At 43.5% G+C, this 14,330-nt stretch overlaps 1 protein-coding gene across 1 annotated transcript in view; it reads right to left on the bottom strand.

The window, feature by feature from the left end:
- Window positions 1-14,330, bottom strand: part of trdmt1 (tRNA aspartic acid methyltransferase 1) — a 75,621-nt gene that overhangs the window by 42,967 nt on the left and 18,324 nt on the right. The window contains exon 4 of the mRNA XM_039754273.1: window positions 7,589-7,672. Within this exon, the coding sequence (XP_039610207.1) occupies window positions 7,589-7,672 (84 nt within the window). The remainder of the gene's footprint in view (window positions 1-7,588; window positions 7,673-14,330) is intronic.

Here is a 14,330-nt window from a genome sequence, read left to right as displayed (position 1 = left end):
GATGCATTGAGTTATCATTTTCATCAAGGCTCCACTCTCCACACTGACCCCTACTTTCTCTGTTGTTCTGTGGTGTTGATCTGCGCCACCACCACCTGATCAGGGCACCGTGCAGTCACTACATTGATGGGTTGAAGGCCAGAGGTCCACATGACCGACACCATCTAATTCTTCCACATGAAGCCTGAAAACCACGAGGACTGATTGAGACCATTGATGTTAGCGGGGCTGGGTGGTCTTGTTGCCTCAGAACCCCTGCAGATTTTGTTTTCTTTTCTCCAGCCCTCTGGAGTTTTTTGGTCCTCCATGGCCATCGCACCTTACTTTATTCTTTGTTAATTAGTATTGTCTAATTGTATGTTTATATTTTTGTCTTTTTTCTCTTTCTTCATCTTGTAAAGCACTTTGAGCTCCAGCATTTGTATGAAAATGTGCTCTAGAAATAAATGATGCTGTTGATGATGAAAACTATGGACCCCCGTTCCCCAGAAATATTCACATAAATAATAATAATAATAATAATAATACATTTTATTTGAAAGCGCCTTTCAAAACACTCAAGGACACTGTACACAGTAAAAAATAATAATAAAAGTAAGAAAATAAAAGCAGGCAAAAGATCATAAAACATAAAACAGTTCCAAGATAGGAAAATAGAGAAAGTTATGTGGGATAAGCTATTTTGAATAGGTGAGTTTTTAGTCTAGACTTAAAAAGAGAGAACGAGGTGATGTTTCTTATTTCAGGAGGTAGGGAATTCCAAAGTCGAGGAGCAGAGCAACTGAAAGCCCCGCTCCCCATAGTGGCAAGACGGGGGACAGGGACAGAGAGAGAAAGAGAAGAAGAGGATCTGAGACACCGAGATGGGATGATGATCTGTACCAAATCAGAGAGATATGGAGGAGAGAGATGATGAATAGCCTTAAATGTATACAGAAGTATTTTAAAATTAATGCGATATTTGACCGGAAGCCAATGGCGCTGCTGGAGAACAGGGGAGATGTGGTGAATAGAAGGGGTCCTGGTGATAATACGGGCAGCAGAGTTCTGAACACGTTGAAGCTTATGAATTGATTTTTTAAAGAGACCAAAAAGAAGTGAATTACAATAGTCAAGCCGAGAAGTAACAAGGCTGTGAACAAGAATGGCAGTGTCCTGTGGAGTAACAAAGGAACGGAGACGATTGATGTTACGCAACTGGAAATAAGCAGACCGAGTGACATTATTGATGTGTGAATTAAAAGACAGAGTACTGTCAAGGATAAACACAACTCTGCATGCAATGAACATAATGTACTTTATTTACGGAGATTTGATTGTCTCATTCATATACGACATACACAAAGTATTATTAAACTTTAAAGTAAACTTGTATGGTAACCTGTATGTATGGTGACCGCTATTTTTCTCGCCGTTATTTTTCTTGCCCATTATTTCTCTCACGAGTACGTAACTCACACATTAGGTTTAGGCGAGATAAATACTTGTGAGAAAAATAACGGCGAGAGACGTAACACATGAGAAAAATCAACAGTATAGTGAATATAAATGTTCATTTGTATCGGACCCTCACGGATCCCCTGAAACCCATCCATGGACCCCCTAGATGGTCCACGGACCTCAGGTTACAAACCGCAGTTCTAAACGCTAAGAGAGGTCAGGAGAGTCTGCTCCCTAAATCGTTCAGCTCCAGGATGGCTACACAACTCGCTATATGAACCCTCTTCACTTGGGGTCGTCAGTAAGCAAGGCAGTGTCAGTGAGCTGATACCCCAACTTTTGTTCATTTTAAACGGGAGTTAATTTGCAGTTCAACCAGACATGTCAAATAAGTCAACACAGAAGAACACAAACAACCTGAACGACTCAATCGATCTTCATACAGTAAGTAAGCTTCACCTCCGTAAAACCAGAAGGGATCTCTGCTGCAAACTGAGAGTTCTTTCATCTTGACCCAGCTAACGAAAAGTACCCACCATTGTGCTGCCTTTTTCCTCCCAGTACTTGGCTCCATTACGGCCACGCTTTCACTTAGAAGCAGGTGTTGCTTTACTTTAGAGTCCTGACAGCGCCATGTTTCGTTGCCTTTTCACAGAAGTCACTCTCACAAGTCTCCTGTGTCAGATACCAAACACTGCGTGCCCTCACTCTTGTCAGTGTCACAAACTAGGAGTCCCAAAGCATGCAAGTTCCAAAAGCACTTCCAAAAATAATGCCCTCTAGAGGGGGAAATCCCATCAAAAACCCTGGCAAAGCAACAAAAAGGGCCTCAAAGAATCTTTACACAAGATGTATCTCTAAATATATATAAAATCCAACATCTGTCTGTATGTCCGCTTTTTACGAGAGAACTACTTAACGGACTTACATTGGGCTTTTTTCTATAATTTGCTTGAACATTCCGGTTGATTTTGCAGCCTCTCTCATCCCGCTCAATATTATAGTTCACTTGCAGAACTGATTTATTTGCGCGAATCTGAGAGAGAGGCAGCGGGCCGAGGGGAGTGGTAGGGGGAATTCCTCACTTACACCCCAACCTCGGGTCGTGTACCTTACCTCCGCTTAACTCTTTGAGGGCTGAATATTTTTCCAAAAAACTCAACTTTCTGAAAAGCGCACAAAGCAATAGTTTCATACATAAATCAACATAAAACGTCTATTGCAATGTGCTGTGGCTGCTGTTGGCACATATTTGGCATCTCTGGCAGCAGTGGCAGGGCGGGAGCGCCTCAATGGTCAGTAGGAATGCACAGTGGGTCGGCTGCCTGGCTGTCTTCGCAAAGCAGGTGGGTGGCAGTGTGGCACAATATGGTTTGTACCTGTTGTCATCATACGTGGTGGTCCTCCCAGGTGAATGCTGCTGTAGGTGCATCAGCTACGCGAAAGTGTTCATCACCAAGATCAGCTTGGGACCGATCAGATGATGCAGGTACCTCACTTTCGTTTTTTTTTTTATCTCCATCTCCAGATCACTTGCATTAAACTTGAAATCCAACAAGTCCGGAGTCCTATTCAATGAAATTACGTAAAACGTCCATAGAACATTTTGCTTTGCACGTTCGCTTTGGTCTCTCGCCAGATATTGATGCCATTTTAGAGGTTGTTTGCTCTTCACTGCTCACACACGCTTAGGGAATTGAGGTTAAATCAGCAAAGCTATGGAACTTTCCTTCTAGCAAAGAGAGTTGAAAAGTCGAGTTTTGTCGCAGGTTACAGCCAGTTACAGTCCTCTACCCCTGAATTTTGACAAAAGTCGACATCAGCCCTGAAAGAGTTAACTAGCGAATGAGAGAACTATTTAACGGATTTAGATAGGGTTGTTTTCTAGAATTTTCTTGAACATTCCGGCTCAGTGCACTAAGTGTCATAGTTTGCATGCAGTTGCTGATTTCTTTGCGTGAATCCAAGAGAGACATAGCGGGCCGAGGGGGACCGGTCCCTTCTCACTCACTCGCCAGCCTCACGGTCGGTCCTTACCAGTGTTTAACTACTTCACTGATTTAGATCGGGTTTTTTTCTGTAATTTGCTTGAACATTCTTCTCTCATCACGCTAAGAATTATAGTTTTCTTGCAGGAGTGATATATTTACGCTAATCTGACACAGGGGCTGTGGGCCGAGGGCAGCGTGACGTCAGGAGTGAGGAGCCGCACAGGGCCTTCCTCACTGTCCTGTTTCACTACTACACGGGTGGAGCTGCTGGAGACGGCTAGTTCTTCAATAAAAATGAAACTCCGCGGAGCACAAAGGCAAAAGGATTTGCTCATAAAACATATGGCAATCCTATACAAGCAATAGTCCCAAAATGAAATCCCAAGAACAGTCGGAATCCTGAGCGGAATGTCAAAAATCCAGTAACCACACTGAATTCACAAAAAGCACAAGAACTCACCAAAGACACCTTTTAAATGAACCATCAGCAACTGTGGAGCATCCGCTGGATAATTATGGGGAGGAGGGCACTTCCTGGCCGTGATTGGCAGGTGACCCCGCCTCTTTGGGGGGGCCATCCACAAAACACGTGGAACAAAGCACAGGAAAAAAAAAAAAAGCAAAAGGAGAGAATAAACAAAAGCAACCTGTGGCTGAGATATGACACTCATAAGCTGCGTGTCACCAAGTCCTCTCTAAACCCTTTCTTTAATGCGGGACCTCGACAGTTGGTGGAGCTCAATTTAGGTACAGCAGTCTAAGTCGGACAACTGATAATTTCCCATGATCTGCTTACTTGTCAGTTAAGGGCCTTTTAGACAACTATAAAGAAATGTGTTAAGTGCAAAGTCCCCGAGTTCATATTTTCTTACAAGCATATACACACTGGTTAGTTTATCTGTGTTTAAACATACACATAAATAAATAAATAAATAAAACCACTCTTTTTATTATTCTTTTTTTTTATATTTGCATACCTCCCAGTGTTCTTCCATCTTAGTCGCATATTACCCAGAACTCTTTGTCACTCCAATGAGTTACTGTCACGCTGACCAAACCTTTCCCCCCCAAAAGTCACCTGTTAGTCAACCTCTATTTAAGAGCAACACCTCTCTATTATAAAATAGGTGCCACCTCCACCTACTCAAAGCTTCATGATGCTCCAACAATGATGGACGGATTAAAAGGCAGAAGTCTACGTGACCATCATCATCATCAAGCCCTTCCGTGAGAATCCTAAATCCAAAGAGGACTGTTTCATTTATGTTAGGTAGAATGCCCAGAGGGGACTGGTCAGGTGGTCTCATGGTCTGGAATCCCTGCAGATTTTATTTTTTCTCCAGCCGTCTGGAGTTTTTGTTTTTCTGTCCCCCCTGGCCATTGAACCTTACTCTTATTCGATGTTAATTAATGTTGATTCATTTTGTTTTATAATTGTGTCTTTCATTTTTCTATTCTTTATTATGTAAAGCACTTTGAGCTACTGTTTGTATGAAAATGTGCTCTAGAAATAAATGTTGTTGTTGTTAAAAAAAAAATCCTGGAGAGAAACACTAGGGCGTCGAGATGTGATCTTCACGTTACGATCACGGAAGACATTTAGAAGAAACTGTGAGATGTGGAAGACGAATGTTCTCTTCATTCTCTTGTACTAATTCATGTCTGAGAAGTAAGCTTTACGAAACCATACATTATGTAAAAGCATGCTTTGTTTTAGCAAACAGAACAATATTTGTGCAAAGGACTCAAGGTCTGAGCATTCCACACATGAGTCTGCCTTATCACGTTGTCCCTTAGCTTACATCTGAACGCCATAACAAAAGGGGCCAAGAAATCAAGTTGCATAAGGGGCGTTGAAGGGGCTCAAGGATTGTGTATAATAAAGTGTTGACTGTTACATTTTATAATGATATTAAATTACACATTCTAGGGGTATAAAAACTGGACCCCACCCAACAGACGGGGTTCAGAAGAGCCCTGACGCTGTCATGTATGTTTGATTGTCTGCTTTTCTGAAACTCTTCTCACCGTGACTCTGAAAATAAAGCTGCTTTATAACCACACCTGCTGTCTGGTCTGAAGTCTTCGTCCACAAGATGAAAGAGATTGGCCACAGAGCGTCTCGCGGGGGCCTTAAACACGAGACTCTGTGCCAAGAGATTGACCCTGCAGGACCGTCTCGCGATGACGTACAACAACAACAACATTTATTTCTATAGCACATTTTCATACAAACAGTAGCTCAAAGTGCTTTACATATTAAAGAATAGAAAAATGAAAGACATAATTATAAAAAATAAATCAACATTAACATCGAATAAGAGTAAGGTTCAATGGCCAGGGGGGACAGAAAAAACAAAAAAACTTCAGACGGCTGGAGAAAAAATAAAATCTGACGGGAACATGAGATTCTTGCTAGACACGCACTACCTACAAATAAATAAGAGCGCGGGCAGCCAGCAAGACACTCAGCCGTGTAAACGAAGGCTTTGTGCACACACAGATCGAGGGTCTCAGCGCATATAAAGCGTATAAGGACAGTACGTTATAAATGAAACGTCGACGACTAAGCGAAAAAGAAAGCAGTGCAGAGAAAAGAGACTCAAAAGCGCTGGAAAGAAAAAAGAGCAAAAAAGATAAAGAATAATCAAGATGCAAATTCAGAAAATAAGGAAAGTAATTATCAGCCCGGAAGAAGTGGAATTGAAACAAAGCAGATCCAGTCGGGCTCAGAATTAAAAGACAGAGAGTAACAGACAAAGTAGAACTTCATAAAGACGTTCACAAAAGTCAGGCAGAGCAGGTTAGAGATTATGAAAGCAGTGGAAAATGAAAGGCTAAAAAAAAAAAAACGGAGCGATACATATGTGGAGAAAGTTAAAGAATATGACAGTAGGAAAATTAGAAAGTATAAAAAAAAGAAAGTAAAGATCGCAGCAGCACAAACAAACGGAAATTAATACTCGAAAAAGGGAAAATAATCACCACAGACCAGGTGTCATTGAAGAAATAAAAAAAAACAGGATAAAACGAGGTCAGAAATAAAAGACAAAGAGTAGAAAACAAAGTAAAACGTCATCAAGAGGTTCAAAAACAAGGGGGCCAAACACATGGAGAGCAGGTTAGAGAAAACCAAAACTGGAATTCAAAAAACGTAGGCGTGAAACACATGCAGAGCGAGATACAGAATATGAAAGCAGAAAAAAACGACAAAACAAAGAAGGTAAAGATCGTGATTAGCTCAAAGAAAGAGAAATTATTACTCGGAGAAATAACGAAAAGGCAAATGGAGATCGAATATATGGACACAGGTGACATGGCAGAAGTATGTCAATATTGCAAGGCTTTGAAGTTTAAGTCAGAGAATTTCAAAAACGGAGTTTACCTCTCATGCATTTATCGGTTACTTTGTATAAAAAATGATTTACTGCTGATGATGATGAAGATCGTGACAGAGACACCTGTCCTGAATTACGGTACAAAGTCATTAAACACACGTCTCACATCCCTCATTTAAGATTCAGCACGTTGGGACTCCAAATTCCATATTTTTTTTTTACAGAAGTTCTGAAATAAAAGTGAAACTAATGAAATAGCAACAATTCAAAGAAAAAAAAAATCGTAAAAGTGTGTATCCGGAAAAACAAACACGGGGGTTGGCGAGCGAAGCCCCCAAGTCTTATCATAGAACACTTGAGCGTTTTGGTGTTCCTGCGGTGGTCAGCGTGGCTCTTGTATCCAAACCCCAACGACCCGCTGCTGTCCATGTGAAGTCTGCACGTCTCCCACGTGCTACACAAGTGTGCTTGAGGGTAACTGGTGGCATCAAAACGGCGCCGCTTGTGTGTGTCACCTCCAGGGTTGGCGCCTGCCTTGTGTCTGATGATGTTAGGACAGGCAGTGTACCCCGTCATCCATGAGCAGATCTGAGTGGGGTCTGTAATGGATTAACTGAGGCTGATGAAGCCACTACTTGAGCCTGGGAAAGGCGCTACATAAAAAACATCTATTATTACAATTATTAACTGTTTACTGCGCTACAGTGGCTAATTAACAAGACCCTATTTCATCATCTACTCAACTTGAAAGGTTCAAAGATATTTTCATGGACTTCAAGTGAATTCATTTAATTGTAAAGTGCAGAAAGATCAACTCACCTGCTCTGTTGTCTTAAAGCTGAATTCCTCGGGTTCGGCTTTTGCAATCAAAAAGTACCTCAGTCTTGAATTGGGAATGCCCAGCTTTATGAGAAAAAGAAAAAAGAAAAACCCAAGCATGAAAATGAGCAGGAAAAGCCTACACAACGAGAACTGGTGACGGGATGAGAGGTGAAGTCCTTCGATTTGTTTCATGGCCTCTTTTCTTCCTAAGGAGACGGCGGTCGTTTATTTGTGATAGTGGTAACGCTTCCATGTTCTGCCACTCTGCGACGGCCAGCGTGGTGTTCTGAGCCAGTAATGTCACGTCACGTCACGTCACGTCAAGAGAGGCCCGCCGAGCCAACAAGCTGATGAGGAAGTGAGGCTCAGTTCTGGGGGCGCACTCTGGATTTGCTTTTAGATTGAGAAATGTTGGGAGGGTGGGCTGAGAATAAAGACAGAACTGACGGCTGGTATGGACGACGCTATACAATACATCCTCTCTGGGAGGCGGCAGCAGGAAGGACTGCAACACGGCCGCCTTCATCCCTGCAGCAATACACCTCTGTAGTGCCTCACCGGGCCTGCGCTCTCATCAAGTTTTCTTTCTTTTGAAGTGAAGCTCTGCCTGCCCCTTATCATTTGTTGGTCAGGAGTCCTGTTGTCAATTTAAAACTGAAATCCCATGAGGCTTTAGTTTCCTGTTTAAAAATATTTTAGCAAAAAAGAACACGTTTTGAGCATACGACTGGATAACGGACACGTAGATCATGTGACACGAGTCACGCCACATTTTTTTTGGTTTTTCTGTGGACGCTTTGTGCAGCGTCGCTCACCATTGGCTTGTATTAAATCATACTAATCAACTTTTTTTTCTCTCCATCCTTCATGAAAATCCGAGATTATATTTTTTTTTTCTTGGCCATCACTACAAACTACATGGGGTAAGGAATCACTTTTGGGTGCCGATGTTAAATGGTGATGACGTTACGTGTCGTGCCTACGACCGTCACATGACAGCAACTGGCCTATCAACAGTTGACAACAGCGATGCCAACAGACTCTGCGGTTTGTACTCAGTTATTCTTTACCTCCTACTTTCTCAAGAGATCTAAAAAATAAAGACCATTTGGGTCAAAACTGTCCAGTGTGGAAGGCAGCAGTCTGAGGTTACCTGCCATTGTCACCTGAGATGACTTGAGAGGTTCTGCCAGCACTGCCTTCAGATGTTATCAACTCCTTTGTAATCCTTCCTTAACCTTTTGTGTGTCTATTTGTGCTCTGTGACAACTTGTGACCAAAGGTGAATAATGTCATGTCATTTTCTAACCTGCTTATACAGGGTGGCCCACGAAAAAGTAGCCCGCCTCCCTGGCGAAAAAAGGCGCCCTTCCATAAAGAAAGAAACTTGAAATGCAAAAATCTTTACTCACTCTTTACAGAAAGTGCTGAAAATGATTCTTTGTGGAATGGAATACACGTCGCTCAGCTCGTACTCACACGTTTGCACTACGTCTAAACAGCTTTCGTGATGAGGGTAGTCAATCGGCGCGCCACTCTGGCAGGAAGGCGGGCTGCTTTCTCGTGGGCCACCCTGTACCAGACTCGGGTTGCATTGGGTGGGGCGGGTCTTGGGTAGCCTATCCCAGCTAGCATAGGGTGAATGGCAGGAACAAATCCTAGACAGGGCACCAGTCCACCGCCGGGCAGACACACAAACATACCCACACATACCCAAGGGGCAATTTAGTGTTACCAGTTCATCTAACCTGCATGTCTTTGGGCTGTGGGAAGCAAATCCTGGTATCCAGCAGCTGCAGCACTACCGCTGTGCCACCATGCCACCCATAAATGCATGTATAAAATGCAAATTAATATTTTTACAAATTACTAAATACATCCATCCATCATCCAACCCACTATATCCTAACTATAGGTTCACAGGGGTCTGCTGGAGCCAATTCCAGTCAACACAGGGAGCAAGGCAGGAAACAAACCCAGGGCAGGGCGCCAGCCCACCACAGGGTGCACACAAACACACACACACCAAGCACACACTCGGGACAATGTAGGATCGCCAATACACCTAATCTGCATGTCTTTGGACTGTGGGAGGAAACCCACGCAGACACGGGGAGAACATGCAGACTCCTGGGAAGTGAACCCGGGTCGCCTTACTGCGAGGCAGCAGCACTACCCACTGCACCACCATGCCGCCTACTAAATACATAACTAGCATAAAAAAAGTGAAACAAAGTAAACTTTAGGGATGGAGCTGTCAATGAGCTTAACTAAGGGTAAAAGTCTAGGTCAAGGGTTGTCGAAGTGCACTAATGTCTTTTCTTCCTCCCTTGCAGATCACCAGAAAGAAAGACCACCTAAACCCCAACCAGGCCCCACCTCCATCTCCAAACCACGCCCTCCTACTGACCTCACTTGGATCCTCCACTTCCTTCCCATCACCTATAAAGCCAGCCACTTGCCTTTCCCAGTCGGTCCCGTCTCGGACTCAGTTGTTTGAGACTACTCGATATTTCTCGTTTTTTGAGCCAGTGTTAATAATATATGGAGTGGAACCTCAAACCTTTCCCTTGTCTGTTGTGCACTTTTACAGAGTTTAGCTGTGCATAGGAGTGGGTGACGTGATAGACTGGCAACCTGTCCAGGGCAGCTGAATGTCGTCAGGATAGACTCTTGTGACCCCAGCGATCCTGAAAATGGATTAAGCAGATCTGAGGATGAGATGTAATGTCATGAAGTAGGAATCTTCAGTTAAATTGGATGAGGGCAGGGTTTCTTAATCTATCGATCGGTATTTAATCATGATGGGTCACAGATGGTTTGCGAAGTGGGTTGCAGTTTATGTGCTGCAGGTTGATTAAGCAATCGAAACAATGACTGTCATCAATCTGGATGATCATCCAACCCCAATGTCTGCTGTCATTGATCAAGGGAACACACTGGTCACAGAGAAAAATGTCGAGGCACCAATCAGGTCATCCCTTTCTACAACGTCCAAAAAATCAAAAGGCGCTCGATGGCACATCAGATAAACCAAAAATAGTGTGAACTAAAGAGTAAATGACAGGAATCGGCGTTCTCTTAAGTGGGTCTGCTCTTCGGTCTGCTCTCTCCGGAATGAGACAAGCCATCCGCCATCCCAGAGCAGAAGGACTGTTAGGGGCAAAGGGAGGAAACGGGCGCACCCGGAGGAACCCCAGCAGGACATGGAGAGAACATGCAATTTCACACAGGGAGGACTACTACTGGACCATCGTGCTGTCCCAAAGGTGAATGACGCTGGAATCCAAGATTGGATTAAAAAGCGTTAACACAGGGAGTTCATTCCAATTGAAAAAAAAATGGTGGTCAGCGTAACTAATTTGCCTTTCACTTCACTCAAGCTGAAGCTTTGAACTCAAAGGCCTGAATGCCACATGCAGAGCAATCACCATCTTAAATGCGTGGGCAGCCTCGCTGCCAGGTGGATTATGCAACCTGCAGGACTTTATCTTCGATGCTCTGGTGTTGTGTGCTGTTGTTCAGCGTTTGTCCCAGTTGACGTCCATTGCAGGTACAGTTTTGATGGACTGAATAGTCTGCTCTCATCTGTATGATTTCTTATCTCCTTTTTTCTATTAACATTATTTTCTCAGCCACCATTTTCAACAATTTTGAATAAGTAACACATACAAATATTATTTTTAGGAGTAGTCTTTTCAAAATTGTCTTTATCTCCTGTTTTTTTTTTCCTGGAAATTATTGGATTTGTCCAATAGAGAAGGTCAGCCTCCTTAGGGATTTGACGCCGGAGGATTCCCTTTATGGCAGCATGGTGGCGCAGTGGGTAGTGCTGCCGCCTCGCAGTTAGGAGACTTGCAGGTTCACTTCCTGCGTGGAGTTTGCATGTTCTCCCCTTGTTGTCGTGGGTTTCCTCTCACAGTCCAAAGACATGCAGGTTAGGCGGACTGGCGATCCTAAATTGTCCCTAGTGTGTGTGCGTGTGCCCTGTGGTGGGCTGGCGCCCTGCCCAGGGTTTGTTTCCAGCCTTGCGCTCTGTGTTGGCTGGAATTGGCTCCAGCAGACCCCCGTGACGGGGGGTTGGATACTGGACGGATTCCCCTAATCAGCTGAGAGGACTTTCCAGCCAATCCTAGCAAAGGCAGTGTTGTGATGTAAGATTTTGCATATAACTTGATAAAAGTTTTGTATGTCTTTATTTGTAATTTAGTGTTACTTTGGTGAGAGGCATTTGTGTTTGCACCCCGTTTTACGACTTTACTTTATAATTTTACGACAGGATTTGGGGGATCAGTCTTAAACCAGTTTGGCGAGTGTTTCTTTGCTAAAGTCTTTCTCTCATTCTCCAAATAAAGCCAGGTTAGCTTATTGGCTGTAGGGCTTGGACAGAAAACCTATAAATCTACTTGCTCACCCACATTCTCTCTCTCTCTAACCAACATATGATGAAGAAGCATCTCTCTTGCTAACCTGTGATGATGTAGAAGTATCTTTCTCTTGCTAACAACTGAAGAAGACCATCACACCATGAACTGAAGACAACACAATGAAGAGCACAGCTCAGCAGCCATTTTGAACAGACATGCGGCTGAAAGCTGAGCACCGGTGATGCCTTAACTAGAGACATTAAGTAACTACAAGTTACACATCACCATTTTATCAGGTTGTATGGTTGCCAATATTCAAATGTACTTTGCATTTTGTTATTATTTATGAATATTATCAGTAATACATTATTTTATGTGTAACTTAACTCCTGCTGGTGATTTTACTACATCTAATTGTCTGAGGTTGTAGATAAAGAAGGGGAGGTGGGGATAAGTTCTATACAATAATACCTTATAAACAGTGCTAAATCTGTGAGATTAGGCATTCTAAGGCTGCATATTAATAATACAATAGTGGAAAGTAGAGCAATATACATATTACTGTACCAAGATAAGACAGGCGGCCAGCAGCGAAGTCACCATACTGCTAGACGGGCCACCGCCTCGTGTTATTCAGGGCGTATCGTGGTGGAATTTACTCTAATGGCGTTTGGTTACTGAACGCTCGGTACGCACTGGCTGTTGTGTTTTTCTGTCTTTTGCCATCTTCATGTAAAAAACGCCACCCGCGAATCTAAATTCTACAGTATGTGCCGTCTCTCAGCTGGCACGATGAAATTTCTGGATCACGTTCGACGTACTGTAAATATAAAAACACACTGGCTTCAATAACGCACTTTTATTTGACGTGTGCGCTCTGGCTGGCGTTAAGAGCTGCAATTAGGGGGCTCCATCTCTGGTTTGGTGGTACGGTGACTGAGCCCCTCACTACAGAGTTAGGGCTTGCTGCGGTTCTTTGTGATTTTTCTTTTCTTTCACTGTCGTGTGGCTCGTCTTCACTTCCTGACATTGCGGTTACATGAATTTCATTTTTTTTTTTCCCAGTGTACTTGACACCCATGTTGGAGGAATTTTCATCAAACGTGGAGGGCGTCCAGTTAGAATGTGTTACAGAGCTAAATTCACTCAAGAGAGTGGGCAAGTGGAAACTGGTGACTCCATAGTTTCCACAACCTGATGTGTTACTGAATTTCCAAGCTGCTAAAGAACAAAAAAGCCAAAAAAAAAAAAAAATTGCTAACTGTTTTCAATTAGGAGCTTCTGAAAGGCTAACAAGGGAGCTCTGTGCTCCGGCTACCTCAGGGGCGCACTAAACCCTTTATGCGCTTGGAGAGGAGCGAGCAGAAAGGCACTGGGCACGCAGGGCAGCCGCCGCGCTCATTAAGACACAAGAGCAGAATTGTGCTCCTTCACTGACACCCGAGCTACAAAGCGATGGAGCGTACGAGCAAAATGCAACGTGCCACGGACAAAAGAAAGAGTCACAGTGGGCACAGATACGCCACACCCCGAGGGCACAGCCAACATACAGACGTGCTGGTCCCATTGAAGAAGTGCCTTCTGCCTCCTGAAAAGTGATGACATGAAAAGCCATTGTGTCCACGTGTGTCCGTGAAAACAAAGCAAGTGTGACAAGAGATCAAGTGTTGATTCTTCTACAAAGATCTTCTCAAATGGCCTGGACACCTTGGTTGGAACCCCTAGAAAAAGATCCTCAGTTGGAGCTGATGGGAGTGAATTTTCAAACCAGCTCTTTCCTTGACTTCACATCCCACATGTCTCCAATCGTGCAATCAGACATTTTGACGATTTAAATGGAGAAAAGTCGTCAATCACAATGCTGTTTGGTGTCATCGTGTGTCCCACACTGACCACGGATTGAAGAAAGCAAAGAAGAGAGCAGAAAGAAAATGACAGACGTGTGTTGAAGGCAAAGATTAGAAGGCCATCATCTCCAAGTAGCTCGATGGTCCCATAGCAACAGATACAAATATCTTGAAGAAGGTGAAGGTCCATGGAAGTGTCGACAACTTCTCTGAACGCGGCTGCAAGAGGAGAATCAACCCCAGAATGGGCAGAAATAGCACCAGGACACCAAGCTGAACTCCAAGGTGAAGGGCCATCAGTGTCTGACTGTACCATCCGTGGCTATTTGAGTGACTGTGGGCTCAACAGGGCGGGAACGAGGAGGACTCCTGTTGTGGGGTGAAATGCTGCATATGAGTTGATAAATAGTGTGTATGTATGTACTTGTAACTTAGACAAGTCATTTGTAAGATTAGTGTTTCATTGGTGAGAAGCTTTCATGTTTAAAGAACCCACCCAGTTTTTAGGACTGAGTGAGGACTTTA

Source organism: Polypterus senegalus, chromosome 5 (genome assembly GCF_016835505.1).
Source record: "Polypterus senegalus isolate Bchr_013 chromosome 5, ASM1683550v1, whole genome shotgun sequence".
Taxonomy (NCBI): Eukaryota; Metazoa; Chordata; class Cladistia; order Polypteriformes; family Polypteridae; genus Polypterus; species Polypterus senegalus.
This window is presented reverse-complemented; position numbering and strand designations above follow the sequence as displayed.